Here is a 23,483-nt window from a genome sequence, read left to right as displayed (position 1 = left end):
TTTCACTGTGAGCATCAGGGTAAAAAGTAAAAAACTAGCTTTATTTGTGAAAACGCAGATTTAGGGCTTCAACAGAGTGATTCGAATGGCCTTTTAATACAGTTTGCAATCCACCAGACTTGTTGGCCAATTCTGAGTCTGTTAGGAAAAACCTCCTGTAGTACATCATCAACAAATAATAGGAACTATTATTGTTCCTAATAAATGGTCGTAAATGGTCACGATGCTTTGATCTCTTGTTATTGGAGGTATTAAACAAAAAATAGAACTGACTAAATTAAATTGAGGAGTAGGCCTGTCACAATAACAAATTTTGCTGGACAATAAATTGTTCAAGAACTTATTGCGATAAACGATATTGTTGTTTTGAGACCAAAATCAATAACCTCTAAATTGTAATGAACTTTTAAATACTGGAACTGGAAGACATTTGAAATATCCAAAATAAATAAAATAAAAAAAACAACAGAAACGACAAATAAAATTAATTATGAAGTCTCTGTAAATAAAAAATATCTTTAAAAAAAAAAAAGGACTAGTGGAGACCGAAGCACCAGCCTGACTTCTTTTATCACTTTGTTTTTTTAAAAAGAGAAAGAAAAGCGATAAATCAAGCAAATGAAAATTATTGAGTTTCTTTTAATTTATTCTGCGATTAATTGATTTATCGTTTATTGTGACAGGCCTATTGAGGCTTGTATTAAATATTTGCTATATTCATTTTGTTTTCACTAACGTTGGACAAATCATCCTTTGCATCCAAAGTAAGTCAGATGTAATCAAATAATCAATCCAAAATTGATTATTTGGAATATATTTTACATTGAATCACAACTGATAGTATAGAAACCCCAAATACAAAATGGGTGTATGCGAACGGAGCAGTCCCAACTGTGTGTTATTTCTTTGAGGCTGGCAGGATGGAGAAGTGCTTCATGTTTCATGCATTTTTCTGTGAACGGCGATGGTAGTGGCTGTGTGGGGTTTTTGCTCAAGAATTTTATTGTGTGTCAGAGAGTTTGGAGGCAGGTGTGGCCTGTGTGAATTCCTGGCTTAATGATAGGCTTACAGACTGACAGCCCAGTCAACAGTCTGTCTTTGACCCATAACCACTAACCAACAACACACAAGATTACTGAAAAGCTGAGGAGGCATCAGATTTTGTGTGTGGGGGTGTGTGGGAGGGGAAGGAGTGTGCACATGAGAAAGTTTTTGCCGTAGACTGGCCGGTTTTTATAACACTGTTAGTTGAGTGAGAGGGTGGAGAGAGGGAGAAGAGCTTTGTTACCCTCCTCCTGGTTTTCTCCCTCCTTCTCTCCGTGTTTCAGAGTCGACTATAAGTGTACTTGAGGCAGAAAGCTGGAGCTGAATCAGATTTTTAAAAAACTGCTAGAACAGACAGACATGGATACGCTCAGGCCAATTCTGTGAAATCGCAAGATAAGCACAGAAACAAAACGGCTCAATCCTCCAGGACACCTTTGATTCATCGGGAAACTTTTAATGAACTTCACGGCAATGCTGGTCTTCAAGTCCTGTCTTGGAAAACTGGTATGCAAGGACAACTGATGAGAGGGGATTTTGGTCTTTGAGCCCAAAATATTTATGGGTAATTGAAATTCTGAGCATCTTGAATCACTTAAGATTCTGTAGCTCCGAGCAGTATGTTGAAGGTTTTTATTTGAGCCTTTAAATGCTGCTGCTGCCTGAGCGGCGCAGAGGATCGGGAGCTAATAGCCGCCCGTTATGTGGTTTTCTCTCAGGGCATTTCCCAGGAATGAAAATGGTTTTCAGCTCAAGTCACAAGCAGCGGAGCAATGTGACTCGCTGCTCCTCAAGAACAAAGCAAACCCAATCATTCAGCTTTGTTGGGATAATTTAACTGTGTGATATTAGAAACTGCTTTGTTGAAACTTTAAACATGAATATTGTTAATAAAAGGAGCCATAAAGTTATTTACGACTTGTGCTGTTTTAGAAACCAGACACAAGGAGCTCTAGAGGGAGTCTGGACAGAGAAGACAGCGGACTGCAGCCCCCTGTAAGTAACTTTTAGATGTTTTTGCTACCATTCATTTCATCTGCTGTCAATATTTGCCAGATTTCTTTTTTTTTTTTTTTTTTACTGGTGCTTTTTCGGTTGCCTCATGTTTGTTTTGATTGGAGCTGGATGGATAGATCCAGGAGCAGGAAGTGACCTCACGGGCAAGGGCCAGCAATTCTGAGGTCAATGTGTTCTCACAGCATTACTGGATATTAATAGAAGGCAGGAAAATAAATCCGTTTTTGTTTTCTCTCTCTGTGCCTGAGTGTTGCTGCAGTCACTCAGCAACACTGCCAGGTGCTCTGATACTCAACTTCAGAGTGTCAGAGCACCTTTAGAGGAAGTTGTGTTGATCATAATAATCTGCAAGCTGGACTCAAGTTTGCTTGCTGTAATGTCACTTTAATTGCATGTTACTGGTTTCCTTGAGAGTCAGCTGGTTTGGAATTTGATCAAAATGAGAAGAAAATGTGAAGATTTTATTGCAAAAAAAACCAAACTAAATTTCTGGAAAAATACGTGTTTTTTTATGAGTTTACATTTAAATTTATTGTTGATTTCCAACATCACATCAGTTTTTCTCCAGCTGATTTTTGTGACACTGACAGAACACCAAAAGTGCAACAGCACTGCTTTTTGGCCTGTAGATTAAGTTTTAAACCGTACCTGTCGTGCTTAACCTGAGCCCATGTTGTGAGTTTTTAAAGCATTGCTGATCAGTAACATCAAAGTCAAGAAAGCAATGGTAAGAGCCATTTTCCGCAGCAGCCACCGTCAGTGTTGTGTTTTTTGATGAATTGAGGAATATGCAATAACAAATCCCTGGAGGGTGAATGTTTTGAAATAAAAAATATGCAAAACTGTTGGGAAAATTTTAAAAAAAGAGAGATAAATTTGTGTGAACCTTGTTGGGTTAAGATGGTTACAAATAACAATATGATCACTTCATAATATTATGAACTTTTTTTTAAGTGTTCACACAATTTAGAGTCAGTCATATCTTGTTCCGGAAGAATGATCAATCCTGGTTGTCTTTAAATGAGTTCAGCAACAAAATAAAGCAAAGTGAATCTGAATTGAAAACATTCAATCCCACATATTTCTGATTAGGTGCTGATAATACTCAAATAATAATCCACATGTAAAGACTTCTATCATTGCTTTTGTTTTTAGTTTGTTTTTTTGATACTTTTAAGGGTGAACTTCTTAATCATTGATCCGATATTGATAGTTTTTTGTTACCTTTTTTAAATTTGGGTCGAGCAGAACTGAAGAGAGAGCTGCTTCAATGCGCATCAGTTCCCAGCAGATGCCAGCAGAAATTGCTGTAGCAGTCTGAAGTTGCCACAGGCCAGATATTTCCGTCTCTGTAATTCATCTCTGTGCTTGTCGTCCTCCTCCTCCCATTGAATGGCTGTGGTTTGTGGTGGGAAAATCTCCCCAGTTCTTCTGCATCCCCGTGTGTGTGTGTGTGTGCGCGTGGGGGTGCGTGTGTGTGTGTGTGTAAATTGCCCATAGTGTTGTATTTTTGGGTGTTGGTGGTTGTCAAACCCCGACGCCCTGTTGGCACCAGCACTTCTGAAGCAGTCTGTTCTGTTTTCTCACAATGAGAAAACAAAGATGCCAAGTTCAGATTTTAAAAACAAACATAAGCAACTCAAGTTGACAAGATTTTAACCTCAGAAATGCATCATAAATATATTTATTGTGAACATGTTGCAGTTTTCATGACGTGTGCACTTTTTGCTGTCTGTGAATAATAAATCTGAATAGCTTCGCTAGCCAAAGTGAACAGACCACACAGCAGTGAAAACAAAGGCGGCTCTCCTGCGGTGGTGACTGAAAACTTTCCGCATACAAAAATGAGAGCGGCTGTCGTGTGATTAACATTAAATAGGATTCTCTTCTCCATGGCTGGTTTTGGCCAGCGCATTTTTAATTTCCTGCAGAGCCTCTTATTATGTCAGTGACAGTCCAATCACTAACCCCATGTTTTGCTTGTTTTGTGCAGACAGGAAACCAGCACATTTACCAGCCTGTTGGAAAATCAGGTAACAAGAACACTTCTTTAATTCACCTAACCACTATTGTTCAGCTCTCTTGTTTCATCTCCAATAATATGTAGCCTCAGATATATAGTGGACTGCTTAAAGTATTCATACTCTGTCAAAAATGTTGCTTTTGCCATTTCTTCCTTATTCCTATTGAATATTATTTATCTACAGGGGAAAAAATGTAGCTTATTAGTTTTTATAAATGCACAAAATCGTTTTTTGTTTAATTAGAGTTGGAAAAATACATTTACGATCAGAGCAAGTCCATTTCAGTCCATTCAGTGACAGATAATAGTTACCTTAATATTCAACTGAGCAAAAGTCAAAGGAAATTTAATAGCATGGTGTCATTCTGTCAGATTCTGTGAAATTATTGGATAAAAACAAAACAAAAAAAAAACAGCGAGAAGAACTACTAAAGCCAGTCTTTCCTCAGCGTTGGTAAACATTACTCCGTTATCATTTTGGTCCTAAGTTTTTAGTAACCATTGTGGAGGTTTTAAAACGTTTCATAAATATTGAGGAGGAGCTGAAAAGAGTCGCAGCTCAGGTGGGCGTAACCTGACAAGACAAAAACTAAGTTTCTTATGAAACACTGGGGTGGCAGCATCATGCTGTGGGGGCACTTTTCTGTGACAGAGCTTGACCGTGTTGATGGGAAGATGGATCGACCTGATTGGTGCAGAAACCCTGTTGAGAGCTACAGTGTGATGGTGTTTCAACGGTCCAGTCAAAGTCCAAACTGAAATCCAATTGAGATCATGTGACGAGACTTGCAAATTGATGGTCTATAAATCTGACTGAGCAGGACGCTGACCTCTTGCAGTGAAAGGTGGTTCTGCACAGAATTGACACCGGATGGCTCAATACAAATGGACGCCACAGTTTTTTTTTTGTAGAAATCATCATTTATTTATCATTTCTCCACCACTTTACAGTTATAAACTACTTTGTATAGTCCATCACATCAAAACTTAACATGTTGATGTTTGTTGTTGTAAAATGACATTTTGCAGCAAGGTTCTGAGGGTATGAATACTTTTGCATGACACTGTATTATCACACAGTTCTGTAACTTCAGTAGCACAGATCTGAAACTTTGCTTCAAAATAGTTTCACAGCAGAGTGATAATTCCCTTTTTTGTCACCAGATTTAGATTTGTTCTTGAACTTCTAAGTAACTTTTTTCTTTTTCTTTTTTTTTTTTTGCAGACCATGTGGTTCCCCCCAAAAAGCCTCCTCGACCGGGGGCCCAGAGCCAAGTGGGTAGCCTGGCTTGTCTAAACACTGGAGACAGCTACAACGATGGTGTTAAGGTGCAGAAATAATAACCATAAGAGCATGCGATCTCAACTCTTGTACGACTGTAGCAGCATGCACACATGCAAGATTTAAATATACACATTGCATGTTTTTAATGCTGAAAACTGTTAATATTTTCCTTTTTTTATCTTATCATCTTTGGCTGCTCCGTCTCTCCCTTCCTTCTCCTCCTTACTGTTGACCCCTAGCCCTGGCGGGTAAGCTGCACACTGTCTGTGTGTGTCTACTGTACATCTTGTCTCACTTCTCTCTCTGTTCAGTCACATTCTGTACTATTAACAAATAACATGTGCATTCCATTACTTGCTGTGTGTGTAGTGTAGTGTAGTAGAGTTTTAGTTGTTTTCCCTCCAAACTAACTTTCATATTTGTGGATTTAACCTAACGAAGTTCTGGTTAAAATACTTCTGTAAGAAATTTACTTTAGCTAACAAAAATCTCATTTTTCTTTGACTTCAGAACCTTTCTAGTTGTCAATTAATATTGTTTTTGTCTTGTTTTATTGAGTCTGTCAGAAATGTTGCAAGTTTGACCAAAACTACTTCCACTTTTTACCCATTAAAAAAAAAAAACTTTTAATGGCCACTTTTTGAACCATTGAGTTTTAGTTTGTCTCTTGATTGTTTCATATTTTGATTAGTTTTGTGCTTAACAAAGATTATGATTGCTATTTATAAAATTATTGGTATTAGCTATTGTGGTATTATTGAGTATTTGCATGAAGCAAATAATTCTTCTTTTTTTGTGACGACGCTGCATTTCCTTACAGCAGACTGTGAATAACAAAAAATACTTTAAATATTCAGTGGTGAAACACTGAAAACACAAATAAAAAAACCAATCTGTCAAAATAATGTGAAACAAATGCAATATGAATGTCTGTACTGACACAGTGTGACTCTGTATGAAATGTATGGAAATAAATTCTCCATTTTTATTAAATGTTTGTATTAGCAGGTTGCCAGATACAGTAGATGAACTGCATTATCAGCACATTGGAATAAGTTTTTAAGACTATAGATTTGGTTCAGCGTGTCATCATACTGACCTGATGTGACACTGCCATCTAGTGGCTGAGATAGGGGACTGTGTATAAATACATTTGATATACAGTAGCTCCTCTGCTTACAGTTTTCCAGTTTCTCCTGCATCTCAAACTTACTTTAAAGTTTAGCAGATAGAGACTGTATGTCCTAGATGGCAAAGTTTGATAACTGTGAATACATTTCATATTGATTTATGCTTAATTGACATGCTTTGTCTTTTATTTTAACATGTTACCCTGCAGTATTTTAGTTTTTGACTTGCTAACTGAATGCATCTTCAAACTATAAAGGCAATTTCAGGTTCAACAGTATTTCGTAAATTGAGTCTAAAATGCCAAACTAAGCACTAAGATTGCTATTTGGAATCGTTACAAAAGGAAATAAAGGCACCACTGTTCTCAAACTGCCCTTTAGTAAGAATCTACAATTCTCCACTCCTTCTTTGACAGGCCTAGCGTTTCCACTAATATAACTGGTCCCTGGTAGTCCAATAAAAACAGTGAAAATGTTGTTTACATTGTTTAAAGATTTTTTATACAGATTATACACCCAACTACTTCTAAAACAGGTTCAAAGTTATGTATTAAAATATCAAGAACATTATAAAAAAAAAATTAGAACGACGTAAATAATTTGAAGTGTCATAGTGTGTTTTGTATAATTTCATTCCTCTTCAGATCACTTTCTTCATATTTCGTCTTTCAGTGAGGCGACCGCTCATTGTTTTTGTTTTTTTTACCTTGCTCTTGTTTAGCTGCAGCCTCAGGAGATAAGCCCACCCCCCACCGCCAATCTGGACCGCTCCAATGACAAAGTGTATGAGAACGTGACGGGATTGGTCAAAGCTGTGATTGAGATGTCGAGCAAGATTCAGCCGGCTCCTCCAGAAGAATACGTCCCGATGGTTAAGGTAACGGAGCCGCACCCATCCGTTTCACTTTCTGATGGATTTTTGATTCACTTCCTCCATAAAAGCCCATTAGTTCCTACACATCTACATTTTTGTAAGCCCTTTTTTTTGTTTTTTAATGTTTTCAATATAATCCTAATGAGTCTTCAGATCTGTTCTTAGGATGTGGGTCTGGCTCTGAGGACGTTACTGGCCACAGTCGATGAGACTCTACCTCAACTTCCAGCCAGCACACACAGAGAGGTGGAAACACCAACTGCACCTTCACTAACAGACTGAAAATATAAGTTGTGTCAGACGTTTTAATGCTCTTTGCCTTTAACAGATCGAGATGGCCCAGAAGCTGTTGAACTCTGACCTGGCAGAGCTGATTGGAAAGATGAAGTTAGCCCAACAATATGTGATGACAAGGTAATGCCAGCATAGCGTTAACTGAAAGGAGAAGGAAACCTCAAAACCATTTTCCTTTTAGCAGAGAGGTGCAGTGTGGATTCTTGGCACAGTTTATTGTTCTAACAGGAAATTGTCCTATTCTCTACAAGTTGCAGTACTTTAATGAGTTATTAAATGAATCCTATGATCTTTAGTGAAAATCTACATCAGGTTCAAACTTATGTGGCAAATACTTCTGTTTTATTTAATTGAAGTTGGTGGTACGATTCTTCCCCTCTAGATGAAAAACAGCTGAAATCTGTCCAGAATTTCTGACTTTTATGCTGATGAGGCAACATTGCTTTTCTCCATGTAGACTAAATTATCTGGAAACACATTATCATTAATATTATCATAGATTTCCACCAACAAATACTTTTTTTTTTTTTTTTAAATCTTAGTCTCCAGCAAGACTACAAGAAGCAGATGCTGACGGCGGCTCACGCTCTCGCCGTTGATGCCAAGAACCTCTTGGACGTCATCGACCAGTCGCGGTTGAGGATGATGGCCCATTCCCGCCCTCACTAGCCCCCTCTACAGGAGACCGAGCGCCTCTACGGTTTCTGTTGGAGAACTATAGACTCGTGGATACCTTGTGTGTGTCAGTCCTCAGAGCAGCAGGAGTGGACAATGGCTGCACTCTGGTTCAATCACTTTCCTCAGTCCTACTTTAACCACTGTGACTTTATTTAATAAAAGATCAGAGCAGAAACACTTCCTGAATCAGAGACTTGGCTGCTCCCCTGGCAGAGAAGGTGACCTGAGATGATTTTTAAGCTGGATCTGAAGGTTTATAAAAGCTTATAACGGTATCAAACACTATCATGGGAGAGATTTTTAAGCTTGAGCTGCTGACATCAGGGGGAAGTGCACGTTGGACTGTGATTAATCTGAAACATATCTCTGTGAAACCAAACAGAGGGAGTGGACTTCAGCCAGCAGCCGTCTGTGAGTGTTTTGTTGAAGTCAATCGGAAGTTTCCGGCCTCGGTTCTGAACTTTCCAATCAGCGAAAACAGAAAGCTGGCAGATCAGACCTCAGAGATATTTTCTGCTCTGATTCGGACCCAGATGTTACTTTATACGAACGTTTTCAACAAGAGAGACGGAGTTTGCTCTGGAACAGCAGCCTGTCGTCTTCTCCTGTGTTTCCTCTGTCTCACCAGCTTTTATTTATAAACTCAAATTACAGAGGAGACAGAGGGAGGAACAGGAATTTACCATTCAGGAGTTCCTGGAGAAACAGCACACTGTCCTCTTCCTTCGCCTCTGTTCGACTGACTCTTTGCTTCTCATCGGTCTTCCTCCGCTCTTCTCTGAGCTGGTTTTAAAGACTCTAAATGTGAAGAATTCAAATCTGTCTGGGTGACACGCCACCACTTCCAGGACACTTTCAGCTTCCCAGTTTAATCTATTCTTTTCTTTTCATTGGCTGGCTGGCTCCATGGTTTTATATGTTGTTTTTGAAGCAGTGATGGTCTTCTTCCTGTAACTTCAATCCCAGGAAAGAGGGATGAGCAAAAATGGTGAAATACGTTAGACTTAACCTATTTATGTAAGTAAGGCATCTACTCCTCTTTACTCCCTCCTGTGATATTTACTCCCACTACAGCTGTTCCTCATGGAAAACCCGCGTTTCGCCGTCGTGTTTCCGATCACCCTTTCAGCGACACCAAACCTGCACTTTGCTGGGCCAAACCCACAACCAGAACCTTTGTGAGTTCCTCGTTTCTGTCAGGTGCAACACTTTAAAAATGCCCCTCCTAGCAACAGTCTCAAACAAACATAACCACGAGAAAATGCGGACTGGAACCCGTTGCGCTGATCACCTGCAGCGTGACGACAGGAAACATCCTGACCACCGTACTGGTGTAGCATGATATACTGGTAAGGAGAAGAGCATATTTGCACAGCACCTAAAAAGAAAAAAAACAAACACTTGTTTTGATGGATTTAATCCAAATAAACCCAAATGTTCGTCTCATGTTCAACCAGCAATGGAAGGAGATCGAACATCTGGGTCTGATGTGGATTAAAATATTTCAAAACATACGCATATGACAAAAGAAAAAAAAGAGAATCATCAGAAACTATTTTATCTCAGTGTTGTTGCGTAATTCTGCTCATGTTGGTATATTGTAAGCTATACTGGTGTGTATCACTGATGAATTGTACAGAACCCGTAATAGTAAACACTGGTTTTTATTTTGTCTTCTTGGCTGAATCTGCCATCTTGTTAAATAGGAGGAAAAATAAAACAATGTTGAGATGAAAATCGGTTGGATTTTGCTGTCAATGGTCTGATTTTTTTTTTTTTTTTTTATTTCATTCAATTGCAACAATGTGTGTTTTTTGCCATGTTCCCATTTTAATGAGTGTCTTTGTCATAAATTAGGCATGAAGGATGTTCCACATTGCAATTTTTACAGCTGTATTTGTAATACATCTTAGAATATATATATATATACATAAAATAAATCTTTATAGATTTACAGTATTTACATAATTCTTTTAGACCAGCCTCTGGCTGGCCTCAGTGCGTTAGCAGCAGTAAAACGGCTCCAGTTAGAAGCAGCAGCGCCGTGTGCGAGTGAACAGAGTCCGCCGCGCTCATGTTGCACATGTCGTAGCTGCAGCAGTTGATGGTGTTTCCGTTTCCGTCTGCGTCCACCGAGGCGGTGGAGGCGGCCCCCTTGCATGTGGAGCTGCTGGCGCATTGCTTCACGATGGCTTTCATGTAACCTGAACAACACATGCAGCTGTTACGATACAGCAACCTTCTGATGCACACAAATTATGCATATACTGTGCAGATTGGTCACATCAAAACCACAAATTTCAATTTATTTATTTTTGCTTTTGTTTTTATCTCTTTTTTCTTTTTTGTAATACCACAAAAAAGTCAACTCACCTTCAGAATTTATCTAACCAAAATTGTCCAATTCAGTTCAGATATCTCTCATTTAAACCCAACTGTTCTGTGAATGCCCTTAGAGGTTTATTAGAAAAGATTAGCGAATTAAGATGGTCATGAAGACCAAGGAACACAGCAGACAGGTCTGGGGCGAAATGGAGAAGTTTAAAACGGGGATGGTTTCTAAACCAAACTTTGAAGATCTCACAAAGCTTTGTTTAGTTCATTTGAAGATGGAGAGATTATGGCACAACTGTCAAGACATGGACGTCTACCTAAACTGACCAGCTGGGCAAGATGGCCACAGCTTGGGTGGGAAAATCTGTGAAAATCGATGAGATTTTCGCATTTTCACCCAGAAAATGTGTCATGAAGAACGGCCTTGTAGAAAGAAAGCCCTGCTACGGTTTAACACAAGCCATAGCGGAGACATGGCAAATGGTAAAATCAAAACTTTGTGTGGTGGGAAAATTTAACACCACACATTACATCCAGCAGTCAAAATCAAGTGTTCCAGTTAAAATGCGGACCCAAATAAGAATTTGTTGACATCAAAGTCGACCCTACTTTGTGTTTGCGATGTTAATCCCTTTAAAATGTGTTGAAATTTTAGGTCTGTGACACGTGGTGGCGGACAGAAAGTTCAAAGGGTTTGACCAGTTTAGCGAGGTACTGTAAATGTGTGTTTATTACCCAAAGTGTCCACGATGGTCATGCAGGTGTCGAGCGGCTGCTGACACGTCTCGCTCTTCTGGTTGCATTCTTCATTGGTGGTGGAGGAGCCGCATGAGTAGCACTGCAGAGACGTTGCTGGACAGAAACCAGAGATAAAGCCAGGTTAATGATGGAATAATAATCCAGGAATGTTGAAAGGCATCACAAGAAACAAAATGGAGATGCTGCTGGTGGAGTCATAAAGCAATTTTTAAAGTGATTCCGTGTTTTTTTAAGTTGGAGGAGATTTTCATTTATTTTCATTCATTTTTATTTTACTATTCAACAAAAGGAAAGGGTAAAGTAATTCCCCACTTTTTCTGTCCTGTATCTGCAAATCTTGGTTTCTGTTTTCTAGATGAAAGTCTTCTTGACCCCAGGTTTGAAAATTCCTTGAAAACATTGACAGCAATGCTGAAACTGGTCAGGCCGGCTGGTTTAATGAGCAGTTTCGGTGCTGTTCGTAGTTCTGCTTGCCTCGAGTGTTATCAGATTCAAGCATTTAATCCTAATATTTAAACAAAATCGGTTCAAACTCAAACTGGAGTTACATCCTCTTGAACAAGAGAAAAGTTCAATTCTGAATCTAATGACATTGAAGAGTTGCACTTGGAGTTTGGACACTTCACGTTATCCATTCACTGTGTCTGGTTTGACAGCTCTCCAGCTGACAAACCAGATTATGTAAAAAGCTGTAAACAAATCCTGAGTCATTCCTGATTCCTTTATGCTTTGTTTCCAAGAAGTCAGTCTCCCGTCAAGTTATTTAAAGAGACTTTGTTCAATAGTTCCCCTGGCTTTCTGAAGGTCTTTCCAAGTTTTTCCATTGGCTGAATTTATTTTATTGTATCAATTTTCCACAGATGAACTTTATCTTCCTTTAAAAACAGCTTGGTTCTGTCCACAGCTAAATAAATTGTTCAAAAGTTGCATCTTTACGTAAAGAAACACGAAGCAACACATTGTGGTATTCAATGTAGGCATTTTTCAGGTCCTAAAAAGCATGAAAAACATTAAGAATGTTTTCCTTAAATCAATCCAATCTGAGAATAAACAGAAACATGAAAATTTAAATGATGAAAAGTCCCAGTGAAGAAAAAGAGAAGTCCAGGCTGCTGGTAGCTAATCTCAACCTGCGTTTTACAGTAAATTGTGTGCAACAAACTTCACAGTTGTCATTGAGGATTATTTCTCACTCCTGCTCATAAACTACTTGTCTTAACCTATTTTTACTTTGTGCATAAAAGTCAATTAAATTCAGCAGACATACCTGGAGAGAAGAGGAAGAAGAGGATCACAAAGCTAAGTAACATTTTCTGGTGTTAAAGTTTGCAGTCTGCAGTCAAACTTGTTGTGTTCAGCTCCTTGTGTGTGTGCGGGTGTGTGTGTGTTTGTGTAGTTTCAGGTGTTTGCTTTAAACCAAGCAGCTGAAGCAGATCCTCCCACACCAGCCAGCATGGTGGCATCAAGCCAAAGGTTGCCTCTTTGTGAAGACATTCCTCGATGTTGGCTGTGGTTTCATAGATACTTGCCTTTTATTCATCCAGCTGCCAGTCAGAGGAGATTATTGTTGTTGTCCGACTTTCCTTTCTGCAATTCAAGAACGCCTAAGGGTAAACATTCAAATCAGGAGTGAAAACTTTTGGCATTATTTGAAGGTGACATCTAATAGTGATACCTTTTATTACATTTTAAGTAATCACATAACTTTTCAATGACTTGAATTATTAAGCTATTGAGATTTAACAGCTCTTGTGATTATATTGTTCTTTTAGCAGGCTCATCTCTCATTCATGTCTCCTGCTTATTTTGCTAAACAGATTAGCAGTTACAGTCGCCGTACTGCAGACATGCACAACACACATGAGTGATGTCATGCAGATATTCATTTGTTTAACATGTAAACAAACCAAGAAACCAGTCGGACAATTTCCTGCCTTCCCACACAGGCGTGCACATTCCCTCTCGTTTTGTTACATCCGTTACATAATCAGGCCCAGAGGTTTTTGTTCCTTTGTAGCTTTCCCCCAAGCTGAGGAAAATAGCAAAAAAATTAATTCAGCTAAAGCAGACAAGGTCAAACTTTAACATAATTTATTGGGATTTTACGTGACAGAATAATACAAACGCAAGTGCTTCCTCATCAAGAAAGGAAACGATGACAAATGATACCTGGTTCTTACTAAACTTTGAGAAGTCCAGAGTGGATCAGTTTATGAGATTATTATTTAAGTTGGAAACCAAAGGTGATTGTTTAAATAATACTTGATCTGTCACAACACCACAGCAAAATCAAGAACGCTACAGGAGGTGAACCGATGCCATCGATGGAGCTGGAGGGTAACCAAGGATAAAACCTCTCTACATGACTGTGTTCACTCTTTTCAGCAGTAAAAAGAGTGAACACAGAAGTTTAACTAAAAAAACTAAAAGCATCAGCTCTGCAGATACAGACGTTGAGAGCTAGAAGCAAAAACCGCAGGTCTCAGATCAGTCTGCCTCCACCAGGCAGAGGTTCCTTTCTTGTTCCCGTCTCTGAGGTCGATCGGTCCCAGCTGAACGGAGATAGATGGGCCGACTGCGGCGTTGGCCACTGGCTCTTCAATGTGTCCGCTTGTCCTTCTCATTCACTGGGTCTTCACTTTCTTAGAAACACTCTCTCTTCTTTTAGGAACTGAAGAGTAACGTCTGGTGAAAATGACACAGGCCAGCGGGAAATCATTACACAATAATCCATTCTTAAAAAAAATGTCTTTCATCATATGCAGTTCTAGTTTCTGGTTCTTCCACAGTTTCCTCTCTGTGTTTGTGCTGAGCCACGTCAGGGTTACCTTCGCTGGAAGAGGTACAGGAGGAAGAGGAGCTCGTCTCTGAAGCAGGACAGCTGATGCGAGGAGGTGAAAGGAACAGATGAGGAGAAGGAGGAAGCGCAGCCGCACAGATCTGAAATTAGTGTGTTCACCCCCTGGTGAGGAAAGCAGATTATTTATAGCTTCTGAAAAGTTGAATTTCAAATTTGCATCATTCTGGCCTTGGTAGCCAGCATGTTTTAGTAATAGGAAATGAGGGAGGTGCTCACTCTGTACATCAACACTGCCCCCTGCATGTGGCTCACAGACTTCAACTGTTAGACAGCAAGACATAAAAATATATATGTTAGTCTTCACTTTTTTACAGTAGTTTACAGTACCTTGCTGAAGTATTCATACCTCTTGATTTTTTTTTTCACTTTCTACCATTTTACAACCACAGACTTTGGTGTATTTTACTGGAATTATTTTGTGACAAACAACCACAAACGAGAGCACACCTATGAAGTGAAATTAAAATTTTTTAAAGTTTTGTTTTGTTTTTTTTGGGGGGGGGTATGCTACAAATAAGAAGTTAAATACTGTAGACTTACAGTTTCATTAAACCTAAATGAAATCTAATGCAAACCAACTGCCTAACTGGTAAATGGAGTCACCATGCAAGCAATTTACTTTCAGTATAAATCCAGCTGTTGTGAGTAGGTCTCAGGGTTCTGCTAGAGAATATTAGAGGAAATTACATCACAAAAAACAAGAATCACAGCAGATAGCCCAGGTATAAGGCTGTGGAGAAGTTTAAGGGATAGGATAAAAAAAAAGAATATCTTTAAAGCTTTAGAAATCTAACAGAGCAATTAGAACTGATGTTCTGATCAGATGCAGATGCATTAATTTTGTCCATAAACCAAACAGAATGTGTGAATGAAAATCAACACGGTAAATTACCTTTAAAACACTATACACAATGTGAAACTCGTTGGTAGCAGTATCATGATGTGGGGATGCTTTGAATCAGCAGGAGATGATGAAAAGCATCCCCACTTTTCAGTAGGAAAACTGGTCAGAGGTGATTAATGTGTTACAATGATCAACGTGAGGTCCTAAATATTATCTGCGTCAAGACTTAAAAATTGTTGTTCACTCTGTCCAATCTGAGATTGCTTGAGTTGTTTTGCAAAGACAAATGTGCAAACGGTTTATAAAGCTGGTAGACATCTCTTCTGCAAAGCATGCCCTTCACTCAGGCCGGCTGAATACAAATCCAAACTTTTAATAGTAATTTTTCCTTCTACTTACTAAGAGGAGGGTTTAATCACATAAAATCCCAAGAAAACAAGGTTGAGGTTGTAAAGCGGTAAGAAATTCAAGAAGTGTGAATTCTTATGCAAAGTACTGCAAAACATCAGAATCATTTAGTCACAATTTTGCTGCATGATTTCTGCTAACGAGGAAATTGAGAATGTGACTTCAACTGATTCTGGTTTATCAGACCTTGTCGTTGATGAAGAGCTGAGGAGCCATAGATAAGAAGCCGAGTGCATACACACCTGGGGAAAATACAGACATAAGATATGATCTACACAACACATCTGATGCACAATACGTGCATCTAGAAAACACGCTAGATCTGACTAGGAGGAGCCAGTCTGTGGACAAATGTAAAGAAACTCACCAGTGACCAGGGTGTTGACCAGCCAAGAATAGTAACTGTCAACGTAACACAGTTTACAGTCAATATAATGATCACTCGTTGTTCCTCAGACTTGTACAACAAATGTAGTCTGTTTGCTAAAACAAACTTATTTCCACCAATTTTTCAATTCTGATTTTAACCTGACTTCTCAATTTGCTTCATCGCTAAACAAAAGAGCCCGAAGGAAAGAAATCTATCCGAGAGCCGGAATGACGCATTTAAATGTTTTCTGATAAGAGGCCTTACACTTATAAATCGAAGCAGAGGAATCTCTGAATGAGCTCACTTCTTTTGGCGTATGTAGCCCAGAGAGAAAACGGCTCCGCTGATGCACAGAGGATACACCAAGTAGGACAAGTATCTGGAGGCCTGCAGGGGGAAAAGCACAAAGCACTGAAATCAAACAAAGCTTGAGGCACAACATTAACTCTGAGCTCAGAGAGACTATTTAAATCACCTGCGTGTCGTACTCCACCGTCTTTCGCTCCTCTTCATCCAGCTTGTTTGTCTGCGATGAGATAAGAGGCGGCTTGGAGCTTTCGAAGGCTCAAAACGGTTATATGTGAAATATTATTTAGCTAAAACAGCACGCTTACATGACACCTCCTGCTTATCTGGATTTTAAACACTTTAAACACCTTCCACACCTGGAGGGAGGAAGGATTATTGAGTTCAGGATGCTTTACTTTGATTTAACTATTTTTAGTTTGAAGGACATGGCGAGTACCTCTACACACGCTCCCAGTCCGACAGGAAGGAGCACCAGCAGACTGGTCTCCTCCAGCAGATGGAGGAAAATCAGCAAAGTGCCGAGACAGCGCCATAAAACTGGAAATGGAACAGAGGGAACGATGTGGTCGTTCATTTGCAGTCGATGTTTGGTCAAATTGTTTCTAATATGGAAGAGAAGATAAAAATGACCTGACTTCCTCGACATTCCCACCATGCTCTTCTTTTTCGCCCACGAGCATATGTCATTTTTCAGAGCCAGAAATTCACAAATGAGCTGCAAATTATAAAGTTATCGCTATGAATTAAAACAGGTATACTTTTAATACATTTGGATGTTGCATTTATTTAGAACATGTAAGAGTTAAAACACTAATCCTCAGAAGTATCTATCAATACCTTTCAAAAATATTTATACCTCTTAAACATTTTCCCTTTTTGTCATATTTACTACCACAAACCTTGACGTATTTTGTTGGGATTTCATGCAGTAGGCCAAGAAAAAGTCCGAGAAATGTGAAGTTGAAGGAAAGTAAATATTTTCCAGTAATTCTCAACACTATGATGTGGATGTGTATAACAAGTCATAAGCAAACTAATCTGCTGCTGAATACAAACGCCTGCCGCACTTTTCAGATTTTGCTTATCGAAAGATTTTGGAAATCTCTCAGCTTCTCAGTCACACACTACATTGTGCTGGTCCATCACCTAAAATCACAGTAACAATAACGCTAAATTTACTGTAACGGGATTTAGTTTGAACAAGTTCAAGGTGCATGAAGCATTCTGTCAAAAGCATTCTTTTTCACTTATGTTGTGTGCTCTTACTTGTAGAGATGTGATGAGTGCAGTCAGCACTAGCAGGTAAACGTTGGATCCTATTAAAGTCTCTTTAATCTCATCAATATTCTCCTCAGTGAAACCTATAGAGAGATGCAGAACAATTTATTACACTGAAATGATTTCAGACTCATCAACAGCCTCATTTCATATCTTATGAAAACACAACTTCCACCCCGGCTCACCAAACTGTCTGAGGGAATAAACTATGTCATGCAGGTGGATCCAAAACCTGAACGTCCTCAGAGAGATTCCTTCGTAGGACACAGTTAGAGGGAGCTGCATGCTGCTGCCGTTGATCTCCTGTCAGAACAAGGGTGTGGAATCGGTCTGACCTGAAAACACCAACATGCATGATCCTATAAGAATCTGTGTGGGTCGCCGTCCTACCATGAGGTCTTTGACTCTGCAGCTGAGCTCATTGACCAGCAGCAGGGGCAGATAAGTCATCCGTCTGCCCTCCTGGGATCTGCAAGCAGAGAAGAAGAGAAAGAAGGACGGTTCTAAGGTGTGAAAGGCTCAAAATATTTTATACATGAGCTGAAAAATTATTTGGGTTAGTATGTTCTATTTCTTCAAAAAAAAACATTTTGTTATTTCTGTTTATGGATCTATACCTTTACTAATTCTAGGATTTCTGTGTTCGTCTGCAGACGTCTTGTTATTGGTCTCGTTATTGGTCGTTTCCTGTTCAGTATTAATGTTTTATAGCATGTTCTTTCATCCCTGGTTGCTTTTTTTGATCAAATTGTTTCCCTAATGTCCTTTGTCTCACTATTCTAGTTCTTTTGTGTCATGGCTTAGCTTGTGTCTCTTGTTTTGTTTCTCTAAACTACATTTTTATGTCACCTGTCTTTCTGCATGTTTGTGCCTAAATGAAATCTTGAAATACAGTTTTGCTCCTTCCATCCAATAAATGATGATTATGTGTTTCATTAAAACTTATTGGTTTCCAGAGCTGAATGAAAACTCAATGTTCATGATTTATTTATTAACAACAGAAGCTTCATTTTTGATGCCCCGGTTTTTCCATCACTGCAGTAACCAGTATGTGCGGCAGCAGTGAATCCTGCTCACTTACAATCTCATGTATCGTCTCACGTCACTGGGAAGCCCCGCCTTGCTGAAGATGAACTCCTCTGACATCACAGTGATGGACAGGTGCGGTCTCCAGTGCGATACAGGCCTTTGAGATTCACGCTTCTGGTGGAAATACAAAGACATCTGATTTCTGGCAAAGCCACGGTGACATAAGGTTGAACTGGGACACGGTATTAGACACTATCACCAGGAGGTACCTTCCTTGAGGCCTTCTGGCCTTTTGTGCGTGGAGGAGTTATGTATGTGGTAAGCTGAGCAGCGTAGTGGACTTCTCTCCGGTCCTCCAGGGGTGAAACACCGGCTTTGTGAACATAAACAACTGCGTACAGAGAGCCATTATTCTGAGTCTCCTCTGGCAGTGAAACGCTCACCTGTCTGGAGAAACATGGAGACATTTTGCTGTTTGTGGGACATAGATCTTTTTTAACTAATATTTTTTTTAAAAACATGATTTTGTATACAAAGTTCAAAATGATGGGTTAAAGTATATTTACACCCCTTGAAAATTTTCATCTCTCGAGTGTTTACTTCAGTGTCTTTCATTTTGCTCTTATTTATATGATTGAAACTGAAACAAAGTAGTGTTTTTGATTTTTTTACTAAGAAAATCCTCTGTTCTGTAGTATGAATTTATAATGAGCCCCTTTACTGTAATAACCCAAAATAAAATCCAGTGTAACGGGACAGGCTTGGCTGTTAAAAGGCTGAAAAGGGGGGGTTCACTAAAATATTCGCACAAAGCTGAAAACAATTGTAAGATTTTAATTTGTACAAAATGTTGAAACCATGCATCCTTTTCCTTCCACTTCACAAATATATACCACTTTGTGTTAGTTTATTTATTTACATACAACCCCAATAAAGGATACTGAAATCTGCGGTTTACGACATATTGTAAAACATTATGTGGATATGAAAGCTCTGTTGTGTCAAACCCACCTCTCAAACGTAGAGTGAGGGTCAAAGAGGTCTACCCTTAGAGCGAGGGTCAGTTGGCTGTTATCTGGCACAAGGCAGGTAAAGACACTCATCTAAACAAAAGGGCACATAGTGAAAAAAAACATGATTTAACACTAAACAAAAGCAAGACTCCTTTGAACCAAAAACATAGAAATATAACTATCATGGATGCTGAAGTCAAACTGATTATTCTACGGAGAAACATTTTTCTGTACAGTGCAAATACCTTAATCAGACACTTTACACACTTTGTAGTTCAAAGCTAAATGTAATCTATTATAGATAGATAACATTACTTAGTTGTTTTAATTTCAACTTAACTATGTCTGATAAACAGAGGAAGCTAAGTGTCTAATTTTCATGAAAAAGAGCTTTATGCAGAGAAATGTTACATAAGTAGATAACTAGTATTGTGTGTTGCGCTAAAAGAAATCTGCTTGATTCTCATATATTTTCCATCATGATTTGATCAATTAAGAATAAAAAACAGCCTGTACTAACCTGCAGTCTGGGTTTGGCAGCCAGGTAGGAAGAAATGCAGGGCTCTCCCCTGCCTCCATCGCAGGGTTTGGTGTTGAGGAAGCCGTACAGCAGCCAGGCGGTGTGCAGCATATACACCACGAACACTCCCAGCAGCAGCTTAGCGACGGAGCTCCTCTTGCCTCCGCTGTCTGCAGGTTTGGAGTAACAGGATGGGAACATAGTGGAAACAATGGTATTTGACACCAAGAGAAAAGGGCGCAAAGTGTCACGGCGTCAAAAAACACAATCCGCACGACTTCCTCCCGACTCGCAGCATCCTTCCGGTTAGGTCTGCATCCAGCTGACCTGGGGATGCTGATGCTTCGCGCCTGCGCACACGCTCCTTTAACAAGTCGAATCTGAGAGAAACGCTCGTAAACACACAAGTAAATTGGTCAATTTAATTTATGCGACATTTTCCCCTCCCCGGATGTAGCTAACCTTTATTTCTTCCTGAATAGGATCGCCACCCATCCCGTAAAATACGGAGTCGTCCCATATTTGGCCGTTAAATGTGCGTCCCGTATTGAACCTATACATAACTGTCCGATAGACACGCCTATAATACACACATCAACACTAAGTTTAACAATAATGGCCAAAATAATACACAGGAAACATTAAGGTCAGCTAAAGCAGTGGTCCCCAACCACCGGTCCGCGAACCATTTGGTACCGGGCCGCGCAAGAAATAATGAACTACTTCCGGATCTTTTATTTTGAAAATCCTAAACCGGATTTTACCGGTTACGTCTTGCGCGTCAAAATTGAGTAACAAAACAACATCAAAACCGGAAACTCCACACAGACTGTTTTGCGCTCTGCTGTGGTAAGTCATCAAATCTGGTTCTCCTCTGACTAGTATTTGTGGTTTTGTTCGGGGACTAAATTGGAGGTTTGTTGCGGTACACAGAGTGACTGGTGGACCAGTAGGGGAGGTTAACTGCGCTGTTTGTGTCAACTACTCATTACAGGTAAAAATGTCAGTATTTTAATGTGTCAGTTATGCTTGCCAGTTTGTCAGTTATGTTTATTAGCTGTTTCCATGACGACGACATGGCCAGCTTTGTTTTTCTGTGAAGCACCAGAGGGTGCTATTTAGTAACTTAATAATTATTTTTTGATTGTTGTCAGTATTTATTTTTCTAAATTATTTCATTTATAAAAGAAAGACCAAATTGTATAAAATTCATTTAAAGATGTATCATTAATCGAAACCACTATATGATCACATGTCAGAGAAAAATATATTGTTAAACTTCATTGTAATAATTATTTGTAAAACACGGACTATTAGCGACTGTCCAACAAAGTCGCCGAGCAGCTGAATAGGGGAATCCTTGTTGACGCGCAAGCTGATCAAAAACGCCAATCCAGGATGCAGTTTAAGATGCTTTTATTTCGTCTATGTTGTCAATATCCAAAACAGAACAGTGTCCAAAGAAGCATTAAAAACGGGTCCGCAGGTTTAAACAGTGATCAAAGACAAAAACATACGCGCTTACGGCGGTCAGCAAAAGGTAAAACCTCCCCCATCACCCACTCATTAAAGTCAAAAGGTGAGCAACAGCTGATCTACAATCACTAATAACACCACGTGATCCCGCACTACACCTATCCACAACACAGACAGTTTTGCGCTCTGCTGTGAGTGACTAGTGGACCAGTAGAGGAGGCTAACTGCGCTGTTTGTGTCAACTACTCATTACAGATACAAAATTAAACAACTTAAAATCCAACCAACTGTCCTCCGTGTCTGCATGATGGGATGGGTATAGGAGAAGCTGTTACATAAGTATGAATTTTATTTAATATAATTATACTTTAAATAAGCTAGTAGAATATTTAGTTTTTTGTTTTTACAAAAGACAGAGTGACTAAATAATCGCAGATAATATACATTCAAAGACTATATAAAAAATACTCTGATGAAGATTTAAATATCTATTTCTATATAGCAACATCATATATCTATATCACATATCATGCGACTATTAAAGTTTAGTCAAACGACACATATTGCCGTCAGTTAAAACAATAACCTGCTATTACAGGCCCAGCCTTTCCCGAGGGGGCAGTAGAGAGCAACGTGCAGGTGGTGGGAGGAAGAAGAAGAGCGAGAAAAGTGTCCGGTTGTTGTGAGGAGCTCAGTGTGTTAGTTTCAGGGAAGCTAGCTGTCCAGTACGTTGTACTTGTTCATCCTGCCAAAAGAGGAACAAAGTTCGTAAAGCATTCATCGGCCTCCTCCTTGTTTTTGCCCGCCAGCGGAGCGGAACCGATACGAGCTTGTTTACCAGAGACACGTGACCACATATCCACCTCCTTTTCATACAGGCCTTTAAATAAAGACCCGGACTAAAAATTCTCTTTTTATCCTGCATAGCGATGCTCGTCCATTTTAGAAAGGATAACCTATCTTTAATGGCTTTTGTATTTACAAGCATTTACCTGCAAGACAAAGAAAATGATTAGTGACCAAATGATCGCAGAAGGCCTACATTCAAAGACTCTGCTTCAGGCGGTCATTAACGTTAATCTGTGACGTGTGATTCGGGGTTTGAGTTTGCTGTATTCTTTTCTCTTGCTTTTAAGTCTTAAAGTTTAATTATTTTCAAAGCGACCCATCTCAGTTAAAATAAGTCATTAACAGCTTATACGCTACATAAGTATGTATTTTATATGATGTAATTATACAAGCTAGTAGAATATTTTGTTTTCAGTTTTTACAAATATTGACGTGACAACGAAAAGACAAAGTGACTAAATTATCACAGATAACACATTCAAAGACTGTATAAAAAATACTGTGACGAAGATTTAAATATCTATTTCTATATAGCAGCATCATAAATCTATATCAAATGTTACGTGACTATTGAAGTTTAGTCACATGACACAGATTGCCGTTGTTTAAAACCAATAATCTCCTGAGCCAATCAGAGTCCACATATCCTCCTCCTTACAGGTCTTTAAATAAAGACCCGGACCAAAAATTCTCTTTTTATCCTGCATACCGATGCTCGTCCATTTTAGAAAGGATAACCTATCTTTAATGGCTTTTGTATTTAGAAGCATTTACCTGCAAGACAAAGAAAATGATTAGTGACCAAATGATCGCAGAAGGCCTACATTCAAAGACTCTGCTTCAGGCGGTCATTGACGTCAATGTGTGACGTGTGCTTCCGGGTTTGAGTTACCTGAATGCGTTCCTCTTCCTTTTTAGTCTTAAGGTTTAATGAATTTGACGGTCATTGACGTCAATGTGTGACGTGTGCTTCCGGGTTTGAGTTACCTGAATGCGTTCCTCTTCCTTTTTAGTCTTAAGGTTTAATTATTTTGACGGTCATTGACGTCAATGTGTGACGTGTGATTCGGGCTTTGAGTTTGCTGTATT

General features: G+C 39.2%; 3 protein-coding genes across 26 annotated transcripts in view; 1 reads left to right on the top strand and 2 right to left on the bottom strand.

The window, feature by feature from the left end:
• LOC116717721 (focal adhesion kinase 1-like) overlaps positions 1–9,799 on the top strand; it is a 61,911-nt gene extending 52,112 nt beyond the window's left edge. For 12 of the 24 annotated variants that reach the window (XM_032559283.1, XM_032559276.1, XM_032559280.1 and 9 more), the window contains 8 exons: positions 1,978–2,040; positions 4,055–4,094; positions 5,310–5,413; positions 5,609–5,617; positions 7,221–7,376; positions 7,539–7,619; positions 7,702–7,787; positions 8,210–9,799. In XM_032559283.1, coding sequence (XP_032415174.1) covers positions 1,978–2,040; positions 4,055–4,094; positions 5,310–5,413; positions 5,609–5,617; positions 7,221–7,376; positions 7,539–7,619; positions 7,702–7,787; positions 8,210–8,336 — 666 coding nt within the window. In that variant the 3' untranslated portion in view covers positions 8,337–9,799. Of the gene's footprint in view, positions 1–1,977; positions 2,041–4,054; positions 4,095–5,309; positions 5,414–5,608; positions 5,618–7,220; positions 7,377–7,526; positions 7,620–7,701; positions 7,788–8,209 lie in introns of those variants that run through there. The other 12 variants (XM_032559277.1, XM_032559292.1, XM_032559296.1 and 9 more) reach the window with 4 other exon arrangements.
• Positions 9,800–10,089: 290 nt separating this feature from the next.
• Positions 10,090–12,930, bottom strand: LOC116717725 (prostate stem cell antigen-like). Its single transcript, XM_032559302.1, has 3 exons — positions 12,706–12,930; positions 11,415–11,531; positions 10,090–10,549 (listed from the first exon to the last, which is right to left on the bottom strand). Exons 1-3 carry the CDS (start codon positions 12,746–12,748, stop codon positions 10,341–10,343), a joined length of 369 nt encoding a protein of 122 aa, XP_032415193.1. The 5' UTR covers positions 12,749–12,930; the 3' UTR covers positions 10,090–10,340.
• Positions 12,931–13,512: 582 nt separating this feature from the next.
• Positions 13,513–20,762, bottom strand: LOC116717724 (cleft lip and palate transmembrane protein 1-like protein). Its single transcript, XM_032559300.1, has 17 exons — positions 20,070–20,762; positions 19,548–19,639; positions 18,806–18,983; positions 18,589–18,710; positions 17,898–17,976; positions 17,693–17,810; positions 17,496–17,590; positions 16,860–16,944; positions 16,666–16,766; positions 16,535–16,585; positions 16,396–16,446; positions 16,225–16,307; positions 15,918–15,952; positions 15,737–15,792; positions 14,515–14,559; positions 14,267–14,400; positions 13,513–14,123 (listed from the first exon to the last, which is right to left on the bottom strand). The coding sequence occupies exons 1-17, from the start codon at positions 20,268–20,270 to the stop codon at positions 14,063–14,065; spliced, it is 1,587 nt and encodes a 528-aa protein (XP_032415191.1). The 5' UTR covers positions 20,271–20,762; the 3' UTR covers positions 13,513–14,062.
• Positions 20,763–23,483: the final 2,721 nt, after the last annotated feature.

This window comes from Xiphophorus hellerii, chromosome 3 (assembly GCF_003331165.1).
Source record: "Xiphophorus hellerii strain 12219 chromosome 3, Xiphophorus_hellerii-4.1, whole genome shotgun sequence".
NCBI classification, from domain to species: domain Eukaryota; kingdom Metazoa; phylum Chordata; class Actinopteri; order Cyprinodontiformes; family Poeciliidae; genus Xiphophorus; species Xiphophorus hellerii.
The sequence above is the reverse complement of the archived record's forward strand: the minus strand, read 5'-3'. Positions and strand labels throughout refer to the sequence as shown.

Bases quoted from the DNA above. Each gene is read 5' to 3' on its own strand.
- LOC116717725 (XM_032559302.1), bottom strand. From the start codon at position 12,748: ATGTTACTTAGCTTTGTGATCCTCTTCTTCCTCTTCTCTCCAG. The intron at 11,532-12,705 runs GTATGTCTGCTG...GTTTCTGTCCAG, and splicing joins CTTCTTCCTCTTCTCTCCAG to CAACGTCTCTGCAGTGCTAC. The intron at 10,550-11,414 runs GTAATAAACACA...TGTGTTGTTCAG, and splicing joins GACCATCGTGGACACTTTGG to GTTACATGAAAGCCATCGTG.
- LOC116717724 (XM_032559300.1), bottom strand. From the start codon at position 20,270: ATGTTCCCATCCTGTTACTCCAAACCTGCAGACAGCGGAGGCAAGAGG. The intron at 16,308-16,395 runs GTGATTTAAATA...TTCCCCCTGCAG, and splicing joins CGGTGGAGTACGACACGCAG to GCCTCCAGATACTTGTCCTA. The intron at 14,124-14,266 runs GTAACCCTGACG...CATTTTCACCAG, and splicing joins CTGTACCTCTTCCAGCGAAG to ACGTTACTCTTCAGTTCCTA.